The sequence below is a fragment of the Canis lupus genome, chromosome 15 (assembly GCF_003254725.2).
Source record: "Canis lupus dingo isolate Sandy chromosome 15, ASM325472v2, whole genome shotgun sequence".
Lineage (NCBI taxonomy): Eukaryota > Metazoa > Chordata > Mammalia > Carnivora > Canidae > Canis > Canis lupus.
The window spans coordinates 2,749,404-2,768,813 of NC_064257.1; the positions used below are offsets into that span (position 1 = coordinate 2,749,404).

The 19,410-nt window shown below is 42.5% G+C and overlaps 2 protein-coding genes across 3 annotated transcripts in view; both read right to left on the reverse strand.

Annotated features, from left to right (window-relative positions):
* Positions 1–10,170, reverse strand: part of ZMPSTE24 (zinc metallopeptidase STE24) — a 38,711-nt gene extending 28,541 nt beyond the window's left edge. For both annotated transcript variants that reach the window (XM_025419783.3, XM_025419784.3), the window contains exons 1-4: positions 9,882–10,170; positions 7,440–7,586; positions 2,222–2,308; positions 140–256 (exon numbers count right to left, since the gene is read on the reverse strand). In XM_025419783.3, the coding sequence (XP_025275568.1) occupies positions 140–256; positions 2,222–2,308; positions 7,440–7,586; positions 9,882–9,998 (468 nt within the window). In that variant the 5' untranslated portion in view covers positions 9,999–10,170. The remainder of the gene's footprint in view (positions 1–139; positions 257–2,221; positions 2,309–7,439; positions 7,587–9,881) is intronic.
* A 6,225-nt stretch (positions 10,171–16,395) lies between these two features.
* On the reverse strand, positions 16,396–19,189 carry TMCO2 (transmembrane and coiled-coil domains 2). The gene is made up of 2 exons (XM_025419785.2): positions 18,834–19,189; positions 16,396–16,798 (listed from the first exon to the last, which is right to left on the reverse strand). Exons 1-2 carry the CDS (start codon positions 19,077–19,079, stop codon positions 16,484–16,486), a joined length of 561 nt encoding a protein of 186 aa, XP_025275570.1. The 5' UTR covers positions 19,080–19,189; the 3' UTR covers positions 16,396–16,483.
* Positions 19,190–19,410: the final 221 nt, after the last annotated feature.

Consider the following 19,410-nt stretch of genomic DNA (forward strand, 5'->3'; position numbering starts at 1 on the left):
TTCCCCCTGCTCTCTCAAATAAATAAATAAATAAATCTTAAAAAAATAGTAAATTATGTTTCAATTATTACCAGCAGAGGGGAAAAAAAGAACAAAAGTCTTTATATTTAAAAGAGAACATGTGTATTCTCTAGTTTACCTGTTGATTGAAACCATGTTTTTCTTCTATCACGAAAGTATTATAAAGACTCCATGGCAAACCAGTCAATGCACTGAAAAGTGTAGCTAACAAGAGAAACACCAAGGACTGAGTGATCTAAACACAAGAAGAAAAAAATAGCAGTTTTTATAGTGTAATATTAATTCATTTTTCAAATGAATGATTAGTAAACAAATGAACAAGCAGGCGTTGGGTACATACTACATCTCCAGCAATGTGCTTGATTCTATGGGTAAAACAACATCATCTCTACCTTCAGAGTTTACTTGCAAGGAGGCGGCAATAAAACAATCTCTCTTTTATTACACAGGCACTATGTGAAAGTTATCTGAAGCCATATAGACAAAAAAGAACTAAAAAATGAGGGACAATCATGTATGCTCCAGAATTCAAACAAGGCTTAAAAGGCTGAGACTCGGGATGCCACTCTGAAGAAAGAGGTAAATTAATGGGACAAGAGAGACAAAGAAAGAAGGAATTCCTTGCAATTTGTGAAAGCATGGAGTACCCTGTAAAAGGAAGAGTAAAAGATGAGAGGCCTTGGGACAAGGCAGAGATATTGATCCCAGAGCATCAAAAAAGCTAGGCTAGGACAGGTGGGGTGGAGTGTGCTAAAGTTTTCACAAGAAGCCAAACACCAACGGAGAAAATTACTCTCAAGAACTACTTTAAGTGGGACAATGCCTGGGTGGCTCAACAGTTTAGCGCCTGCCTTCAACTCAGGGCATGATCCTGGAGTCCCAGGACTTGAGTCCCACATAGGGCTCCCTGCATGGAGCCTGCTTCTCTCTCTGCCTCTGTCTCTGCCTCTCTCTGTGTCTCTCAGGAATAAATAAATAAAATCTTTTTTTAAAAAAAAGAACTACTTTAAGTGCCTTCACTATAGATTGTTGGGAAATCAAAAGCCAAGAACTGCTTCATCTCTCTTCCAAATTTTCCCTAGGACAGTGGAGGAAAAGGGCACCTGAGTGCGGAGGGAGGTGGGGGACAGAGAAAGAGTGATGCGGCAAACAGAATCTCTGCTCTCTCCTCACCCTCTTACCACATGGTATAAAATGTAATGCTTTTAAGGTAAGTGTGAATATGCCACACATCACCAAAACACATTTGATTTGGTAACAAGATTCAGTCAATATAAGTTTCTAAACACAGAAAGAAGGGAAGAAGGGAGAGTGAAGGAGAAAGGAAGATTTGTCTGGCTATAACATGCAGGGTGGTTTATTTTGGCACTGTTCCCAAACAGGAAATGGGAAAAAAATTAAAAACAGATTCTAGGACCTTCCTCAAAACTAATGAATCAGAATCCCATCTTCCAAAAATGCAATTGTACTGTACTGATTGTGTGAATACTTGCTTTTCTCACTAAACATCTTATAAAAATCCTTCCATATCTATATCTATTTTTTCATCATTAAAGACTCTAGAATATTCCATTGTATAGCTAGACACAGCAGCTCCATGGAGATTCTAGAAGATATACTCTCTGTCCATGTTTGAAGTATCTGCTACGTGCATATGGCACAAGACTATCTGTTTAGTGAGTTTAGCAAAATTCATGCTTCCCCTTTCACTGCAAGGGGTTGTCCCTGAGAAATAGTTGCCTAATCAGAGACTACCATTTCCTAGTTCCTTTACACCTGAGATTAAATGACCAGTGTGCCAACAAAATGTGAATCCAAAGGACACTTCATCAGAGACAAAGGAGTTAAGAAGAGGGTGTACTTTCTCCACCTTCTCATTCCCTTTGGCTGTTGGATGCAGAGAACTCTGGGGCACTTGGGGGATGGCAGAGCCAATTAGATGAAAAGAGACCAGGTCCCTGGCTTCCTACATAGAAGAATGTCACCTGCTGACCAAAAATCCTCAACTAGGCTATTATGTAATTGAGAAATGAACTATTGTGATAAGCCATTGGAATTCTGGAGTTTGCTACAATAACTAGCATTATCGTAACAGAGCATACGTGGACAAGGACTGTACAGAGAAGCCTAAAGACAGAGTCAAAAAATTAACTTTCATATAAAGCTGGCCACGCCAAAAGACTCTCGATGAATAACATACCTCATATTCTGTTCCAAAGCCAGCATAGCCACAGAACCGTCCAGAAAGTCTCCAGAGATAAGGAATTCCTCCAAAAAGAAGAATAAGCTATAAAACAAGACATATTTTGGTTACATTTGAACAGACTAGAAACTATCAGGTGAGAGCATTTTATAAAGAAAAAAAGGGGATCCCTGGGTGGCGCAGCGGTTTGGCGCCTGCCTTTGGCCCAGGGCGCGATCCTGGAGACCCGGGATCGAATCCCACATCGGGCTCCCGGTGCATGGAGCCTGCTTCTCCCTCTGCCTGTGTCTCTGCGCCTCTCTCTCTCTCTGTGACTATCATAAATAAATAAAAATTAAAAAAAAAAAAAAAAAAAAGGACAAAATAATTATCTCTAAAGAAAAAAAGAGGGGCACCTGGGTGGCTCAGTGGGTTAACCGTCTGCCTTCAGCTCAGGTTATGATCTCAAGAATCCTGGGATCAAGCCCCACATCAGACTTCCTGCTCAGCAGGCAGTCTGCTGCTTCCTCTGCCCCTCACCCCACTCCTGCTCTTTCTCTCTCTCTCCCTCTCAAATACATAAATAAATCTTTTTTAAAAAAGATAGAAAAGAGACCTATCTTATTTAAGGTAAACTATGCATTTAGATGAATACAAACCAACTGAGATACTAAGTTTAGACCAGTAAAGATTTTTACCTATCCATTTCATTCAGATAAACTAATATGGTATGTAAATTATCTCTCTATAGAGCTGTAAGAGGAAAAAAAATGCCAAAGACCACAACAAGGGTTTTATGAATCAAGAGCTTAAAGCTGGGGGATCCCTGGGTGGCTCAGCGGTTAAGCGTCTGCCTTCAGCCCAGGGCCTGATCCTGGAGACCTGGGATCGAGTCCCACGTCGGGCTCCCTGCATGGAGCCTGCTTCTCCCTCTGCCTGTGTCTCTGCCTCTCTCTCTCTGTCTCTCATGAATAAATAAATAAAATATATTTAAAAAAAAAAAAAGAACTTAAAGAGAAAAGGTAACCAATTTGTCCAGAATCCCACACCTGATGAGTGACATAAATGGGATTTGAACCAGGCTATGTGGCTTCCTAAGTGGCTTTCCTTGAAAAGTTTCCCCCTTCAATCAGAACAAAGTATTAGTATCTGCTTAAGTGGAGAGTCAGGTCCACTTTCCAAGCTAAGGGACAGAACGGGATATCTGTGCTTTCCCCAGGTAAGGAATCCTTAGGTAGGAGTCAGAGTTTCGTAGGAGGCACCCTTCTCGGCACTACCCTTTGTCTTGGGCAGATAAAGTGAATAAAGATATTCACCAAATCACCATGACATTTGAATGGGTGAACTGGTCTTAAAATCTAAAAAGAATATGTGCTTACAAAACACATCTTCCCACAACAGATATTAAGTTTATGGAACTTGGGACGCCTGGGGGGCCAGTGGTTGAGCACTTGCCTTTGGCCCAGGGCGTGATCCTGGAGTCCTGGATGGAGTTCCACATCAGGCTCCTTGCACGGAGCCTGCTTCTCCCTCTGCCTGTGTGTCTGCCTCTCTCTCTCTCTCTCAAGTGAATAAATAAAATCTTAAAAAAAAAAAAAGTTTATGGAACTCAAGAGGAATCAATTTATTTTTCTTTTTTCTTTTCTGTGGAGGCTCAAGAACACAACAATCCATCACACTCCTTGGTTAGAAGCACAGTATTTTCATTGGTTCACATACAGTTCCTTGGGGTTGTGAGGAGTTTTGGCACTATATTTCATGGGTAGACTTCCAATCTACTTTCCATTTTTATGTATCTATCCATAAATTCTGTAGTGATTTACATATGCTTTTTAAGACTATATATAAATGATAGTATCATATTGTACTTATTATTCTACAAGTTGGCTTTTTATACTCTACATATTTTTAGATCCATCCATGGTGATTTGATGGTGATTTGTAACTTTATTTGGTATTATCATCAGCTTTTTGCCTACAGTGTTTTAAGATTTTATTTAAATATTCATGATAGACACACAGAGAGAGAAGCAGAAACACAGGCAGAGGGGAAAAATGGGTTCCCCACAGGGGTCCCACAGCATAGTCCCGATAAGGACTTGATCCTAGGACTCCAGGAATAAATAAATAAATAAAAAGAAAAAAAGAGAAATGTTTCAGATAAATTAACCAAAGCCAAATATGATCCATAATAAAGCTACTTTTCCTGGCTTCGTTGAAAAACATCAGGTTTCAATACTAATCTTTAATGTCTCAGTAACTAAACCAGGCTTTGACTAGTAAAAATATAATTAAAAAATCAACATTGAAAAGAATAATTACTAGAAATCATTAAGTATCCCAAAACAAAAGCAATTTTGTTTTTCTTTTTTTTAAGATTTTATTCATTAATTCATAACAGACACAGAGAGCGCGAGGCAGAGACACAGGCAGAGGGAGAAGCAGGCTCCATGAAGGCAATGTGGGACTTGATCCTGAGACCCCAGGATCACACCCTGAGCCGAAGGTAGACGCTCAACCTCTGAGCCACGCAGGTGTCCTGCAATTTTGTTTTTCAGACTGTTTACTAATTTTTCTAAAATACCAAGATTTAATTTTTCTTAACTCTCTGCTACTTTTCCATCATCCTGAGGCAATGGGAAATATTATTTGGTTCCAACCACACTAGTCCATAATTGCCAAGGAAAATTTTGTGAGGGATCCCTGGGTGGCGCAGCGGTTTGGCGCCTGCCTTTGGCCCAGGGCGCGATCCTGGAGACCCGGGATCGAATCCCACGTCGGGCTCCCGGTGCATGGAGCCTGCTTCTCCCTCTGCCTATGTCTCTGCCCCCTCTCTCTCTCTCTCTCTCTCTCTGTGACTATCATAAATAAATAAAAATTTAAAAAAAAATAAATATTTAAAAAAAAATTTTTGTGACTAGCTAGACATCACTTAAAGCTACGAACAGTTAGTTTCTTTAACTGATAAAATAGTTGTGGTAGCTAATCTCATCTATTTTCAATTTAGAAATATTTCTCAAAAAAAAAAAATAGAAATCTTTCTCTTGGTGGTACCAGGAGATCTAAGAGAGTTCTGGAGGAAAAATGATGATAATCATGATCATGATGATAAAAATAATAACAGCCAACACTTATAGAGCACTTACAATGATCAAGCACTATTCTAATCATCTTACATATATTAACTCATTTAATCCTCTCAACAACACTATGAATGAGGAAATATTATTACCACACAATTTTAACAGATGAGAAAACTGAGGCATGGAATCAGTGACATGTTCGAGGTCCCATAGCTGGTATGATAGAGCTGAGACTCAAACTCAAGCCACCTCAGTTCAGAGTCTGCTCTTAACCTCTGTACCATGCAGTTTCAATTGTTCATGGAGGTGGAAAACCAAGAACTGGTTTTGGGGAAAGGAAAAAAATCTTCATTTATAAAGCACAGATACACATACATATAGTACAGACACAGATATACAATCTATCTGTGGTACTAAAATTTCATGGAAGGGTGATTAAGGAAAAAATGTCTAGGGGTACCCGGTTGGCTCAGTTGGTGGAGCATGCAACTCTTAATCTCAGGGTCGTGAGTTCAAGCCCCATGTTGGGCACAGAGCCCACTTAAAAAAAATGTCTAAAAATATACAGGGCCGGTGGCCAGAGGGGATCATGAAAAAAAGACTAAGAAACACTGCTCTACACTATACAGCCTTTCTTCTTTTAGCATGGGGGTTAGCCTGGGTCTGTTTTACTAGGTAAAAATGATCTGCCACTTGTTTCATTCAATTAATATGAATCATGTGCTTATTTTTATACCAGGCACTAGGTACCAAAAGACTACAAAACCTTAAAGTATCCTTTCTTTAAGGAACTCTAAGTCTGTCAACTAAACAGGAAAATTCAATACAATGTGATAAGTACTCTGATAGGAATAATGATAAGATGCTACCCTGTCCAGTCCTGAGGGACAGGGAAAGTTTCAAACTGATTCTTAGAAAACATGACGTCTCAGCTGGAACCTAATGGGAGGAGTTGGGATTAATCAGCTTCTAGCGAGAGTGGACTTGAAGAGGTGGGCGCCCCTGGCAGATACCAGCGTATGAAAAGACCCAAAGTCACAGGAAATCAAGCTGGGTATGAGGTGGACAAAAAGAAGGGGAAAGAATTTGGGGAAAGGGAAAAAAAGATGAAGCTGAAGTAAGTAATGGCTAGGTTAAAAAGGACCTCAAAAAGCCCAAGAAATATGGGCTTCACCCTGAAGGAAACAGTGAGCCAATCATAGCTTTTATATAGGAGAATAACATGATCCGAATTGTCCTTCAGGATTCCTTTGACTGCAATGTGGAAGACAGGGTTAAGCTAGAGGCAGGAAGGGGCACCTGGGTGGCTCAGTCAGTTAAGTGTCTGCTTTTGGCTCAGGTCCTGACACTGAGGTCCTGGGATTGAGCCCGCATCAGGCTCCCTGCTTGGTGGGAAGTCTGCTTCTAAAATCTTTTTTTTAAAAGATTTATTTATTTGAGAGAGAGAGAGAGAGAGCGCGCGCGCGCGCGCATGATCAGGGGGAGGAACAGAAAAAGGGAGAGAGAGAGAAGCAGGCTCCCTGCTGGGCAGGGAGCCCTATGCAGGGCTCAATCTGAGGACCATGAGATCATGACCCCACTGAAAGGCAGATGCTTAAGTGATTAGGCCATCCAGGGGCCCCTCAAATAAATACACCTTAAAAAAAAGAAGCAAGAAGGAGGGACTGCTATAATAATAACTTAACAATATAAGGTTGTTTTTCACACCTGACCTATGACAGTAATTGCACAGTTTTCAACTTACTAACAATTATATTTCAGCCTCTTTTGCTCTACATCCATTACTATTGACAAAAAAGGTTAAGAAAGCATTCTGGGATTTGTAGATAAGGTACCTTCTTTTGTGTAACAAAAATACAAGATGAAAACAAATATTACAAAGTATTAAACTTTTTTTAATCTTTTTTTTAAAATTTTTATTTACTTATGATAGTCACAGAGAGAGAGAGAGAGAGAGAGAGAGAGAGAGAGAGAGAGACTGGCAGAGGGAGAAGCAGGCTCCATGCACCGGCAGCCCAACGTGGGATTCGATCCCGGGTCTCCAGGATCACGCCCTGGGCCAAAGGCAGGCGCTAAACCGCTGCGCCACCCAGGGATCCCACAAAGTATTAAACAATTTGATGGATTGTGTCTCTAAGAAGTAAATTACTCACAGTGCCTTCAATCTCTGAATAGAGTCCTGACCAGAAGCTGAAAGTACTTTTATCCAGCTGATACAGTCGGGACTTCTCAAAGGTTTCTGAATCCATGATCTGTCCTAACTCCGGTGGCACACGAGTTGTTGTTTTATAGATCCGTCTCTGAAATATTTTGAAGAAAACACTCTGAGACAGTCAAACCAACTAATTTTTTTTATTACAGTAGTTATGTTCAGATATTGAGTGGTTTATAGCATTTATTGTCACTTAAGCCTACTGAATTTGCTTTATAGATACACAAATATTGCATTTGATCAAGTGCATTGACCACTAAAACAATTGATTCAGCAAAATAAAAGCAGAACAAGAGAAGACGAAGCTGGCTGACTAGGTAAAATTAAAATCAGGGTTGTCATCATACTTCAGTCTGCATATGTAAACCAAAACTGTACATCACAAAGGGCACCACTCACTCCAAATAAAACATACGTCCTGTAAGATTTAGAAAACAAATTCATGGAAAGGAGAAGAAAGCAAATATGCTAGCTGTAAGTATTGTGGCTCATTATTAAACCTGGTCCTAGAAACCAAATTACAGGAAATTTGAGGACTGACAAATAGAAACCGATCAGGTCTTCAAGAAAGACAAACTTTATTATTACCCCAAATTCTAAATGGTAATTTCACCCCATGGAACCTAATACAGGGCACAGAAACTAATATAATGGACGGCATCTCCTATAATGGTTTTATGACACATGGCTTCTCTATATATTGTTGGGCACCTTACCAAATCCTCAACAAAAGGCATTACATTAAACCATCACTGAGTAAAGGAGACATTATTGAAAAGTAGTTACTGTAATGGGGTTTATCATTAAAGACAGATAGGTGGAAAAAAAAAAAGATAGGTGTTCAATACCCCATCCCCCATTTAGACAGTATATACCTGTTTCTTTTACGCAAAGGATCTTCTCTACTGAACTAATGAAGCTAGCCAAAGAGATCTGTCAAAGAACCTAGTGCTCTGCACCTGGGCTAGGGGCACCTGGCTGGCTCAGTTGGGAGGGCATGCGACTTTTGATCGTGGGGTCCTGAGTTCCAGCCCCATGTTAGACATAGAGATTACTTAAAAAAAAAAAAAAAAAAAAAAGACAAGATGACTCAAATGATTATTTAAAAATAAGTAAATAAAGACTCTGGACTAAAAGAAGAGATCCAGGGCAGCCCCAGTGGCTCAGCAGTTTAGCACCGTCTTTGGTCCAGGGATGTGATCCTGGAGACCCGGGATCGAGTCCCACGATGGGCTCCCCGCGTGAAGCCTACTTTTCCCCCTGCCTGTGTCTCTGCCCCCCCCTTTTTGTATTTCTCATGAATAAATAAAATCTGAAAAAAATAAAATAAAAGAGATCGAGATGCCACTCTGACACTGATGAAGTACTAAAAATTTCCATTTAAAGATTCACGCAGGATGTAATCTGAGAAGAAATTTGCAGAGGAAAATGGCTGTAATGCTCAAGAAAAAGAGTTCCAGCAGTTAAAAAGAGAATGGTTCTCATAAATAACCATCATGGTTGACACAATTCAACGACAACATACAAGAGTGTAGGTAAAGCGAATCAGCAGTGAGAGACAGACAAAACTTAAAATCTCTCATTTAAAAGTTCAGCTCTCGGGAGGGCCGGGTGGCTCTGTGGCTGAACACCTGCCTTCGGCCCAGGGCGTGACCCCAGGGTCCCGGGATCGAGTCCCACCATCGGGCTCCCTGCACGGAGCCTGCCTCTCCCTCTGCCTGTATCTCTGCCTCTCTCTCTCTCTGTCTCATGACTAAATAAATAAAATCTTATAAAAAAGAAAAAAGGTCAGCTCTCTAATCCAGGGGGCTGTTCATTATGATCACCTCCAGAAAAAACTGTTAGTCACGTTCACTTCCTACTTTCTACAATTGTAATCGTCTAAACAACAATATAAAGACTTTTTAAGAAAAAAAAATGAGGCTATTGCTCTTTGGGCAAAATATCATACTGTATACGGTTTAAAAAAAAAAAAAAAAAGTCCAGGAAGGGCTGTGAAGTCTTTATTTTCAGAAAATGGTTTCCTAAGCCCGTGGTGGAGCGTGATGACACAAAGGTCATGAGGAAGTTGGGATTCTAAAAATTGTGCTTCTGGAGGCACACGGGCCGCGGCCACAGACGGGAGGTAGGTCCGGGCCCGAGGATCCCGGGGGCGCTGCGGGCCAGGCCGGGCGCGTCCGACCCAGCGGCGGCCCTGCCTTCCCCTTCACCGGGCCCCAAGCGGCCGGGGTCCCAGGCTCGCGGCGCCGAGGAGCTCCCAGCTGCCCCACACGCCCTCCGGGACGCGGCCGGGTCACGAGGCCTCGCGGGGGGAGCCCCCGGGGGCGCGGCGGGACCGGGGCTGACCAGGTGTCGGGCCCAGGTGGGCTCCGCCTAGGCTCACCTGCCGCTGGGCCAGGAAGGTCTCCCAAAGGTACACGGTCCAGGAGAAGAGCAGCACGGCCCCGAAGATACGCTTCTCCGCCGGCATCTCCCACACCGCGTCCAGCGACGCCCACATCCCCGCGGCCGCCCGGTTCCGCCGGCTCCCGCGGCGCGCAGCCGTGCCTCCGCGACACGCGTCGCCTCACGCCGTGCCCGCAGTGCCACCGCGATATCCGTCCCTTCCGAGCGCCCCCACACCGGCCCCCGCCTCCATCCCACCCCCTCCGCGCAGCCCGCAGTGTTACACCAACAGTCTTCCCCATGGCGACGCCCCCGGGGCCGCCTCCTTGCTGCCGGAAAAGGACAATCGCGCCTTCCCCACTTCCGGCCCGAGGCGCGCGGGCCGCTTCCGCCGAGTTCCGGCTTCCGGCGGCGCCCGCTCGGCTCTCGCTGGGCTGCGCGGCGCCCGCGGTCCTTCCGCTTCCCGCTGGGCGCGCCGGGCTCCCGCCGAGGGTTCTAGCCTCGGTCCCGGCTGCCGCAGCGCGGCGGAGCCCCGAGGGCTTCCTCCCTCCGTCGGGGTGCGACGGGGGCCCAGGCTGCGCCGCCGCCGCTGCCCGCGGGGTGAGGGGCTCGGCTCCTGGGAACTGCCCGGGGCCCCGAGGGCGGGCCCGGGGAGAGGGCGCGGCGCGTGCCCGTGCGGGTGCTCTGAGCGCAGGCCTGCCGGAGTCTCCTGCGGCTCTGCCCTGCCCCCAGAGCCTGGGGTCGAGCCCAGCTCGGGCTCTCCGCCCTGCAGGGAGCCTGCTTCTCCCCCTGCCTGTGCACTCTGCCAAATAAATCCATAAAATCTTAAAAAAAAAAAAAAAAGGCTTTGCCTCTTCCACCCCGTGTGAAGGCAGATGGGAGATTTTTGCCCCAGAGTCTGCTCTAGAGCAAAGCAAGGAAAGCATAGATTAAGAACACCTGGCTCAGCGGTTGAGCGTCTGCCTTCCGCCCAGGGTGTGACCCCGGGGTCACAGGATCGAGCCCCACGTCGGGCTCCCTGCTTGGAGCCTGCTTCTCCCTCTGCCTCTGTGTGTGCGTGTGTCTCATGAATAAATAAGAAAAATCTTTATAAATAAATAAATACATTGATACATATATACATACAAACACCTGGGCAGCCCAGGTGGCTCAGCGGTTGAGCATCTGCCTTAGGCCCAGGGCATGATCCTGGAGACCCAGGATCGAGTCCCCCACTGGGCTCCCCGCAGGGAGCCTGCTTCTCTCTCTGCCTGTGTCTCTGCCTCTGTGTCTCTCATGAATAATTAAATAAAATCTTTAAAAAAAGTAAAAACACCTGAGCTGAAAGGGCCTTCCTTTCTCCAAGGACAAACTCCTGTCAAAGCTCAGTGCCCTGTATATCTTGGAATGGAGAAGTGAAATGGAGTCACCTTGGAATGGCTGTTAAGGCGTTCATTTGACTTGAAAAGGGAAATTTCTTTTCTCACCACAGAAAAGTCTAATTTGGTTAATTGGTTTGTCGAGAGACTGGCTTTGCTAATTTGCATAATTATTATTTACAATAAATTGAGCTAAATATGCAGCTGCAACTAAAATATATTTAAATTACAGTAATATTGTAATGCTAAAGATGTGTTGAAATTAATGTCTCCAAGTCCCCAACTCTTCCTAAATGCCTCTAAGAGAAAGTAATCAGTATAATTTTAAAAATCACTTGAGAAAGTGAAGGACTCAAATGACAGGATAACAAATTCTTTTGCTAGACAGATTGTTTCAGTTTTGTTTTTTGTTTTTTTTGCCTTCAGTAGAATTAGTAATAGACCTAATTGAAATGTCAGCTGAGGAAGGAGCACTATTTGACTTTTGGCATATCACTCAGAAGGAAACCAAAAAATTGATTGACATTTCTAAACAAAATTACCAGCATACCCATCTATCTATGTGAGTAGTATTTCTTGGCACTGCATCTATGAAAAGAGAAAATTGAAACTGAACCCTGTTAATGTAGCAGCAAGAAATAGTCATTTAGATACATGCATTAATTAGTGGGGAAACCCCATCCATCTCACTGAGAGATGCATTTCCAGTAGAATTTTACCTTTTATATTTATGTATCATCAAAATTTATAATCGTGTCATTTTAAAGAGTGGCTGTATATTAAAGATAATTGTAATGATTACTCAACTTGGAAGAATTCTAATACATAGAGCTATGCAATTACAGGGGAAAAAATTTAATTCCCTTAACCTATATTTTATCTCGAGTAAGTGATCAACAAAAGGTTTTTGAAACATAAAAATTATTACCTTTGGATACCATTTTATGGGGGAGTAGAACACAAATATAATTTAGGGATGATAAAATATTCAATTCACCGAATATTGTTCACCGAAATTCATTCGGTGAATGTTAAAGAGCTCATTTGTGTAATTTTATTTTATTTTTTTTCACTTGTGTAATTTTAAATGGATGATGATGGTCAGTCATTGTTATGTAGAATCTGTTCGATATGTTATAAAAAGTGATTTAATAGTTTTATCTTACATTGTCCTTATTTACAGCTTGTCAGAGTTTACATTGATTGCAACTATTTAAATTTATGATGAAAACTTTTTATTTTTACAGAAAGAGCGCCCATACATACAAGAGTGTGCAGGAGTTGGACAGGGGGGCAGAGAAGAGGGAGAGGGAGAGAGAGAATCCCAAGCAGGTTCACACCCAGCAGGGCACTATCTCACAACCCTGAGGTCCTGACCTGAGCTGAAATGGAGAGTTGGAGGCTTAACAGACTCAGCTACTCTCAGATACCCCTATGATGAAGACTTTTAGGTATCAACTTTAAAATATGAGGAGATAAACACTTTTTCAAAATGCTTTCTCCCTTGGGCTGGGCTGTCATTGCCATACCCTCTTTGTTTTTTTTTTGTTTTTTTTTGTTTTTTTTGTTTTTGTCTTCATCTGTCTGGATTCATTCAGCTCCATCCTGCTGCAGTTTGTCCAAAAGCCTCAGAGAAACTCCTGCCAACCAAACTTTGTGGCTAAGAGCACAGATTTAGATTAAGCTGGTTGAGTGCCAGTCAAGGTTGCACCACATATTAGCAAGTTACCTAATCTCTCTGTGCATCAGTTTCTCATCAGCAAACTGAGAATAATAGTACTTACCACCTCCTATGGTGAGGAACAAACTACACAAAAATCGTGTAGTTTTTAGTTACGTATCTGGCTCTAAACAAGTACCCTATGAAGACTAGCTACTAGCTCCCCATACTTGGGAGAACCACATCATAGTGTTGATCTGTCACCATGTGTCTGAAGACATAGGAGAACAGGAAGCTGATAAAGGGTTTCTAAGTGTGAAGACTGGAATTCACTCATTCATTCGGTGAAGATGGAATATCTGCTAAGTGCCAGGCATTGTTCTGGATGCCTGGGATATAGCAGCGAATTAGACAAAACCTCTTTCTCCCCTAAAGCTTACATTCTTAGTAGGCAGAGGTAAAGGGAGGGGAAGATAGATAATAGGAAGATAGGTGCTGTGCAGAAAAAGCAGGGAGAGGGGGGATACAGCATGTTCCTTATATAATCAAGGAAGGGGCGCCTGGATGGCTCAGTCTGTTGGGCATCCAACTCTTGATTTCAGCTTGGTTTGTGGTCTCAGGGTCGTGTATGGAGCCCTGTATTGGGCTCCAGGCTTAGCGGCGAGTTGGCTTGGGATTCTGTTTCCTTCTGCCTTTCCCTCTGCTCTTGCTCTCTTGCTCTCTCTCTCTCTCTCAAATAAATAAATAAATAAAACCTTTTTAAAAAGTTTAAAATAGTCAAGGAAGACCTCTCAGATTGATGTTTGAGCATAAACTCAAAGAAAGTAAGAGAAGAAGCTACATGGGTATCTGGGGAAAGTGTGAGGCAGTGAATGGCAAATGTAAAGGCCCTAAGGCCAGTCTATGGTTAGCATATTTGAGGAATAAGAAGGTGTGGGATGAAGAGTGTAAGAAGGAAGGAAGACAGATCATGTCATCATACACAGTCCTTTAGTTAATAACTTTTTTACTCAGAGTGAAATAAGAAGTCCTTGGAAATTTTGAGAAGTAACATCTCTGCTAACTGTGGGGAGAATAAATTGAATGGGGACACAGATGGGGGCAGGGAGTCCAGTTAGGATGCCATTTTGAGAATCAAGGTGAGAAATGATGGGGGCTAAGACTAGGGTGGGATCAGCAGAGGCAGAAGCAAAGTCTGGAAAGTTAATTATTTGTTCCCCTTGTACAGAAAGCTAGTGTTTATAAATAGAGGGGCTCATGTGTGTGAAGACCTAAATGAGAGCCTCAAAGGAGGCTATTGTTAGGGTTTTGCCAAAGGAGAGAAATTGTATTTGGAAGATAAGGATTCTCATCTCTAAAGCGGTGGACACTGGGGTAGCGTAGTTCATCTACCCCTTCTAACCTGAATGGTAAAGTAGCTCTCAAGCCCTTTTTCCATTTTGCCTTGAATCTCTGCTTGCTACACATCAGTTTTCTTAACTGATGCCCTGGACATAAGTGCTCTGGTCTCAAGAATGGCTTACTCTCCACACTGGGAATGTGACTGTCGTGTAAATTACACACCCTTCCTGGGGAGCTGAGAGCCAGAAACAAGGTGACTTCCTCAGTTTCTACCACACTGTACATCCTCATAGAAGTAACCAGCTGTTTTATCTTTAACATCTATCTCATTCTATTCTGTCTCCCAGATTACCTTATCTCTGTTACTCCCCTATCTAAAAACCTACAATGAGGGATGCCTGGGTGGCTCAGTGGTTGAGTGTCTGCCTTTGGCTCAGGGTGTGACCCCGGGGTCCTGGGATCGAGTCCCACGTCGGGTTCCCCGCAGGGAGCCTGCTTCTCCCTCTGCCTGTGTCTCTGCCTCTCTGTGTGTCTCTCATGAATAAATAAATAAAATCTTAAAAAAAAAAAAAGTAATCTCTGTACCCAGTGTGGGACTCAAACTCATGACCCCAAAATCAAGAGTCCCATGAGCCAGGTGCTCTGAGACATTGACTATAAAAGATTGCATGGCACTCCTTCAGCAGCATAGTTAACAAACTTCTCACCTACACTATCAGATAATGCACATCATGAATTAAAGCTGATCTGAAGATGAGATTAGTGTGTCTTACCCTGAAGCCAAAATTCTTCATTGTAGCTTAGGAAATAGCCAGTGCTCCAGCCACCCTGAAATTGTCCTTGTTTTCCAGCCAAGCCACCCTCTTTTATTTGGCTCCATACTAATTCCACAGGCATGAATACCTTCCAATTCGTTGTCTGCCTATGTAACCCCTTATGGGACTACTCTGTGTCACTTCCTTGAGAAAGCCTTTCCTGGTCCTGCCTTGTATTCACTGACCTGTTTTTACGCTGAGGACACTACACTACACAGAGGTTGCATTTTAAAGCCAGTACACTGGAAAAAAAGTATGATCAAAATTGCCCTCGTTGATCCCTTAGGAAGATGCCACTAGGGAGATTATTTTTTCTTCCTGTTGAATAACACAGCCAGTTTTTGCTCCAGCATGGCAATAAATCACTGCTTCTTTGCAGAGTTTCATTTGGGTGTCAGATGGTTACGAAGTATTTCAATGACTGTTTAATCACCTTTATTGTGGCAAGAATGCACACACTAGGCTTGTGGGATCTGAGACCCATCCACTGAGGGGATCATCTGCTACCATGTGTCCTCCCCCTTCCCATCAGAGCACACACTCATCAGGTGAAATGACAGGTGGGTACCTCCTTCTCTCCCTGCCCACCTGGGATTCACATAGGAGAATTCAGCTAAGTTCAAGATGATGGGATCCCACTATATTTTATATTACTACTTGTTCTAAAATTACCTGCCCAACAGCCGAACTGGCTGCTCCTAAAGCACTCAGGACAGATTCCCAAGGATTGTCATAATGCTTTAGCCTGGAGTATCAATAAAAGTTGGATAAAATTCAAGTATCCTTGTCCATCTCTGAGTAATTAATGCAGACAAACTCATGGGCTACATATTTACCTTTAGATTGAAGACCAGCACAAGAGCCAGCCCACCTCTACGGGACAGTCCACAGCACTTTCTGGGATGTCTGGGTGGCTCAGTGGCTGAGTGTCTGCCTTTGGCTCAGGGCGTGATCCCGGGGTCCTGGGATCAAGTCCCGCACGGGGCTCCCTGCATGGAGCCTGCTTCTCCCTCTGCCTATGTCTCTGCTTCTCTCTCTGTCTCTCATGAATAAATAAAATCTTTATTAAAAAACCTCAGCACTTTCTTGCTGTTTTCATTACATCTAATCCAACCTGTTCAGCATGGAGCTCAAGGCCATATCACTGACTCACTTTCCCTTCTTTCCCATGGATTCCAGTTGGGCTCTCCTTTTCTATATGGCTGTTTAGGGTCTCCAGCCTACCAAGCGGCATCATTATCTCAGAAACATTTTTGACACTACTACACCCCACATAACCCCACCACATACATAAGTAGAAGCTGGGCCCCACCAAAGAGAGGGCCAGTCCTTACAGGGTCATTTCAATATAGTTCTCTATCTTTATTGTTACAGCATCACACACATGAGGGGAAAACAGTGCTTTTCTGGAAAAGATTGGAGTCCATCACATTTCAGATGTGGAAGTAAACCCTGATGTGGGTAAGGGACTCTGGCAGTCAGAGCAGCTGCAGTAGGGCTCAGAGGAGCACTCCCTCTTTGTGGCAGGTTTGTGGGAAATGATCATCCCCTCCAGGTCCTTCACTTTGTTTTCCACCGTCTGAAGTTTTTTCAAAATTCTCTCTTGCAGACCCAAGGACAGGAAGAGATTATTGTCTTGAATTGGGAGAAGATTCCCATCTGGGCTGACCAGCAAAGCCTGAAAAAAATCTGAGCCCTTCTTGTAAAGTTTGTAGAGTGTGATTATAAACAACAATATTTTCTAAAATAAAACAACAGAAGTTGAACGTTACTAGTTTATTCATGTGACTGCCTCAGATTCAAAACGAAACAAAAGCCTAATAGTAACAATAATCCCTCATTACTATGCCAAAGCTTCTGTTTAACAAAACATCTTCATATCTATTTTGTCTTTTGATCTTCATCACAAAACAGAGTGATACGCAGGTCAGGGATTATTATTTGTGTTTAATTAATAAAGATGATAATAATAGATACCATTTGCTAAAAATTTGCCACATGCAGGGGTCTGTGCTAGGAGGCTGTTTTCCCTATGAAGGACCTATTTGTGTAGAAAAACCTCAGAACTAGGTAGCATTTGAATAACTTCCAGTTTGGATCCTTACATTGTCCAAGGTCATATACTTGGAAATGATAGAGCCAAGACTGAAATCCAGGAATACTGACTTTCATGTAAGTTCCCTCAGGACACAGTGGTCTGAAAAATTAGATTTTCTGGTCATGGGGAAAAAAAATTTTTTTAATGATGTAGGACAGATTCCTGTCAGGATAAAAATTAGAAACCAATCATCTTTCTTCCTTATTATGATCATTGGCACTGTTTATTGAGTATTCATTGTGTGCTGAGCTTTATACACACAATATCTCCTTTACCCTCATGACCACCCTAAGGGAGATGCTGTTGGCAAACCCATCTTACAGATAAGGAAAGTGGGGTTTTGGAGGCTGGTTGCTCTCAGCTCACACAGCAAGTGATGGGACCAAGGTTTGAGCCCCAGCAGTCCAATTCCAGAGCCCAGGCTATTAACCACCTGTTCTACTACCTCTTTCTTGGCTGAGGTGTCTGGAGGTCTGCAAATTTATCTAATTGAGCCGAACATTAACCAAACAAGAGCAGAACCCAGAATTATAGATAATAGTTTGGGTTTTTTTTTCTTATATTCTTCTACTAGCTAATTGAAATGCATGTATGCCCACATATCCCTGTTGGGGATTTAGGTTAGTTGGATTATATTAAATTAAACTTTGGAGAAGATTTGATTTTGGAATTCTAAAAATTGGGTTCGAATCTCAGATTTGCAAGTTTTTACAATCTATGTCAACTTGACTCAGTGATAACCAAGTTACCTTGCCCACAAGATGGACATGATAATCCCTGCCATGACTACCATGCAGGGTTTTGAAAAGTTAAGAGAATGCATGTGACCATGATTCCTTGACAGTAGTGATATATGAAAAAAGTGAAAGCTACAAAATGATCTGGTTATAACTTCTCTCAGCATTTACCAAGTAAACCTTAAGAATGACCTTTTAGAACCCTACCCCCTTAGATTTCCACTGAACCTCAATGCACCTCAGTTTCCTTGTTTGTCATATGAAAATAACCTCTATCCATTTCATGGAACTGTTCGGATTCTAAAAGCATTTTGACTATATTGTAAATAGAACTATTTTTTGGTGATTAAACTATGAAGTTATAATCATTGGTAATTAGATGAAAAACCTTATGTTTCTTACAATCCCAGCCAATTATACTTCTATTCCCCCAAAAGAACCCTTGTATATTTATTGAGCGTGATATTTGTTAAAACAATAATGAGAATATTGTGATGCCTAAATGAATATATATGCGTTGGCATCAGTTACAGAACAATGTCATAGTAGGGACAGAAAGGCCAAACCCAAGATCCCAATTATATTTGCAATGCTTATACTTTTAAAAGGTATCCCTCACTGTGTCTGGCACATAGCAGGAAATCAAAGATGAATATGTGATCAAATAAATTTGGGGTTAGGCTGCCTTCTCAGTTTATGAACTCGTTTGATCTATTTTATTCTAAAACAAGCCAAAGACCACTGTGAGGAAGAGCATTTTATGCTCAAAACCTAATTGGCAAAAGTTTTTAAGGTTAATCTAGTTTCAACTGATGTCACAGACTAGGGTTCATCTTTGCTCATCTGCAGGGTCTTAAAACTGGGTAGCAGGAATACAGGAGAGGACTAACCAAATTTCAATTTAGAATTATTTAAATTCCTCTGTAACAAAAGAGTATAACCTGAATTGACTGAACACTTCGTTTCCACATGGCATACACTCCTATTCCCAACAAAAGCAAAAAGGAAATCCCCAGGATAACTTGCACAGTTGGACCAAGATTATCTAGTAGACCCAAATTTGTTTGCTGAGGTGGACTAGTCTCTCCCAGAAGAGTTGCTTGTAGCCAATTCCATATTGAGCTCAGAGAAAGGTAATCTACGACGTTGTCCCAGACAGATGAAGATGAAGAAAAATATGTTGACATTTTAATAAGACAGCAGCTCCAGGAACTACATGTACAGAGGCTTCAGGAACCTAGATATGCATTAGGAAGAGTGGCCTGGGAGCCCAGGTGTTCTGGAGCCACTGTGAACTGTGCATTGTGATGTCACTGTTCTAAAGGTCAGCTTGCTTCCCACTCACCCAGTGAACTTTCTCACTCAATCAGACACTCGCCTAGATTTTCAGTTCAGTAATATTGCTTTCTTCGATTTTTGGCAAGTTTTAGCTGTAGCACAGCACTGTCCAAATAGAACTTTCTGCAATGATGGGAATATGCTATATCTGCTCTGTCCAATATAGTAGCCAGTCGTCAC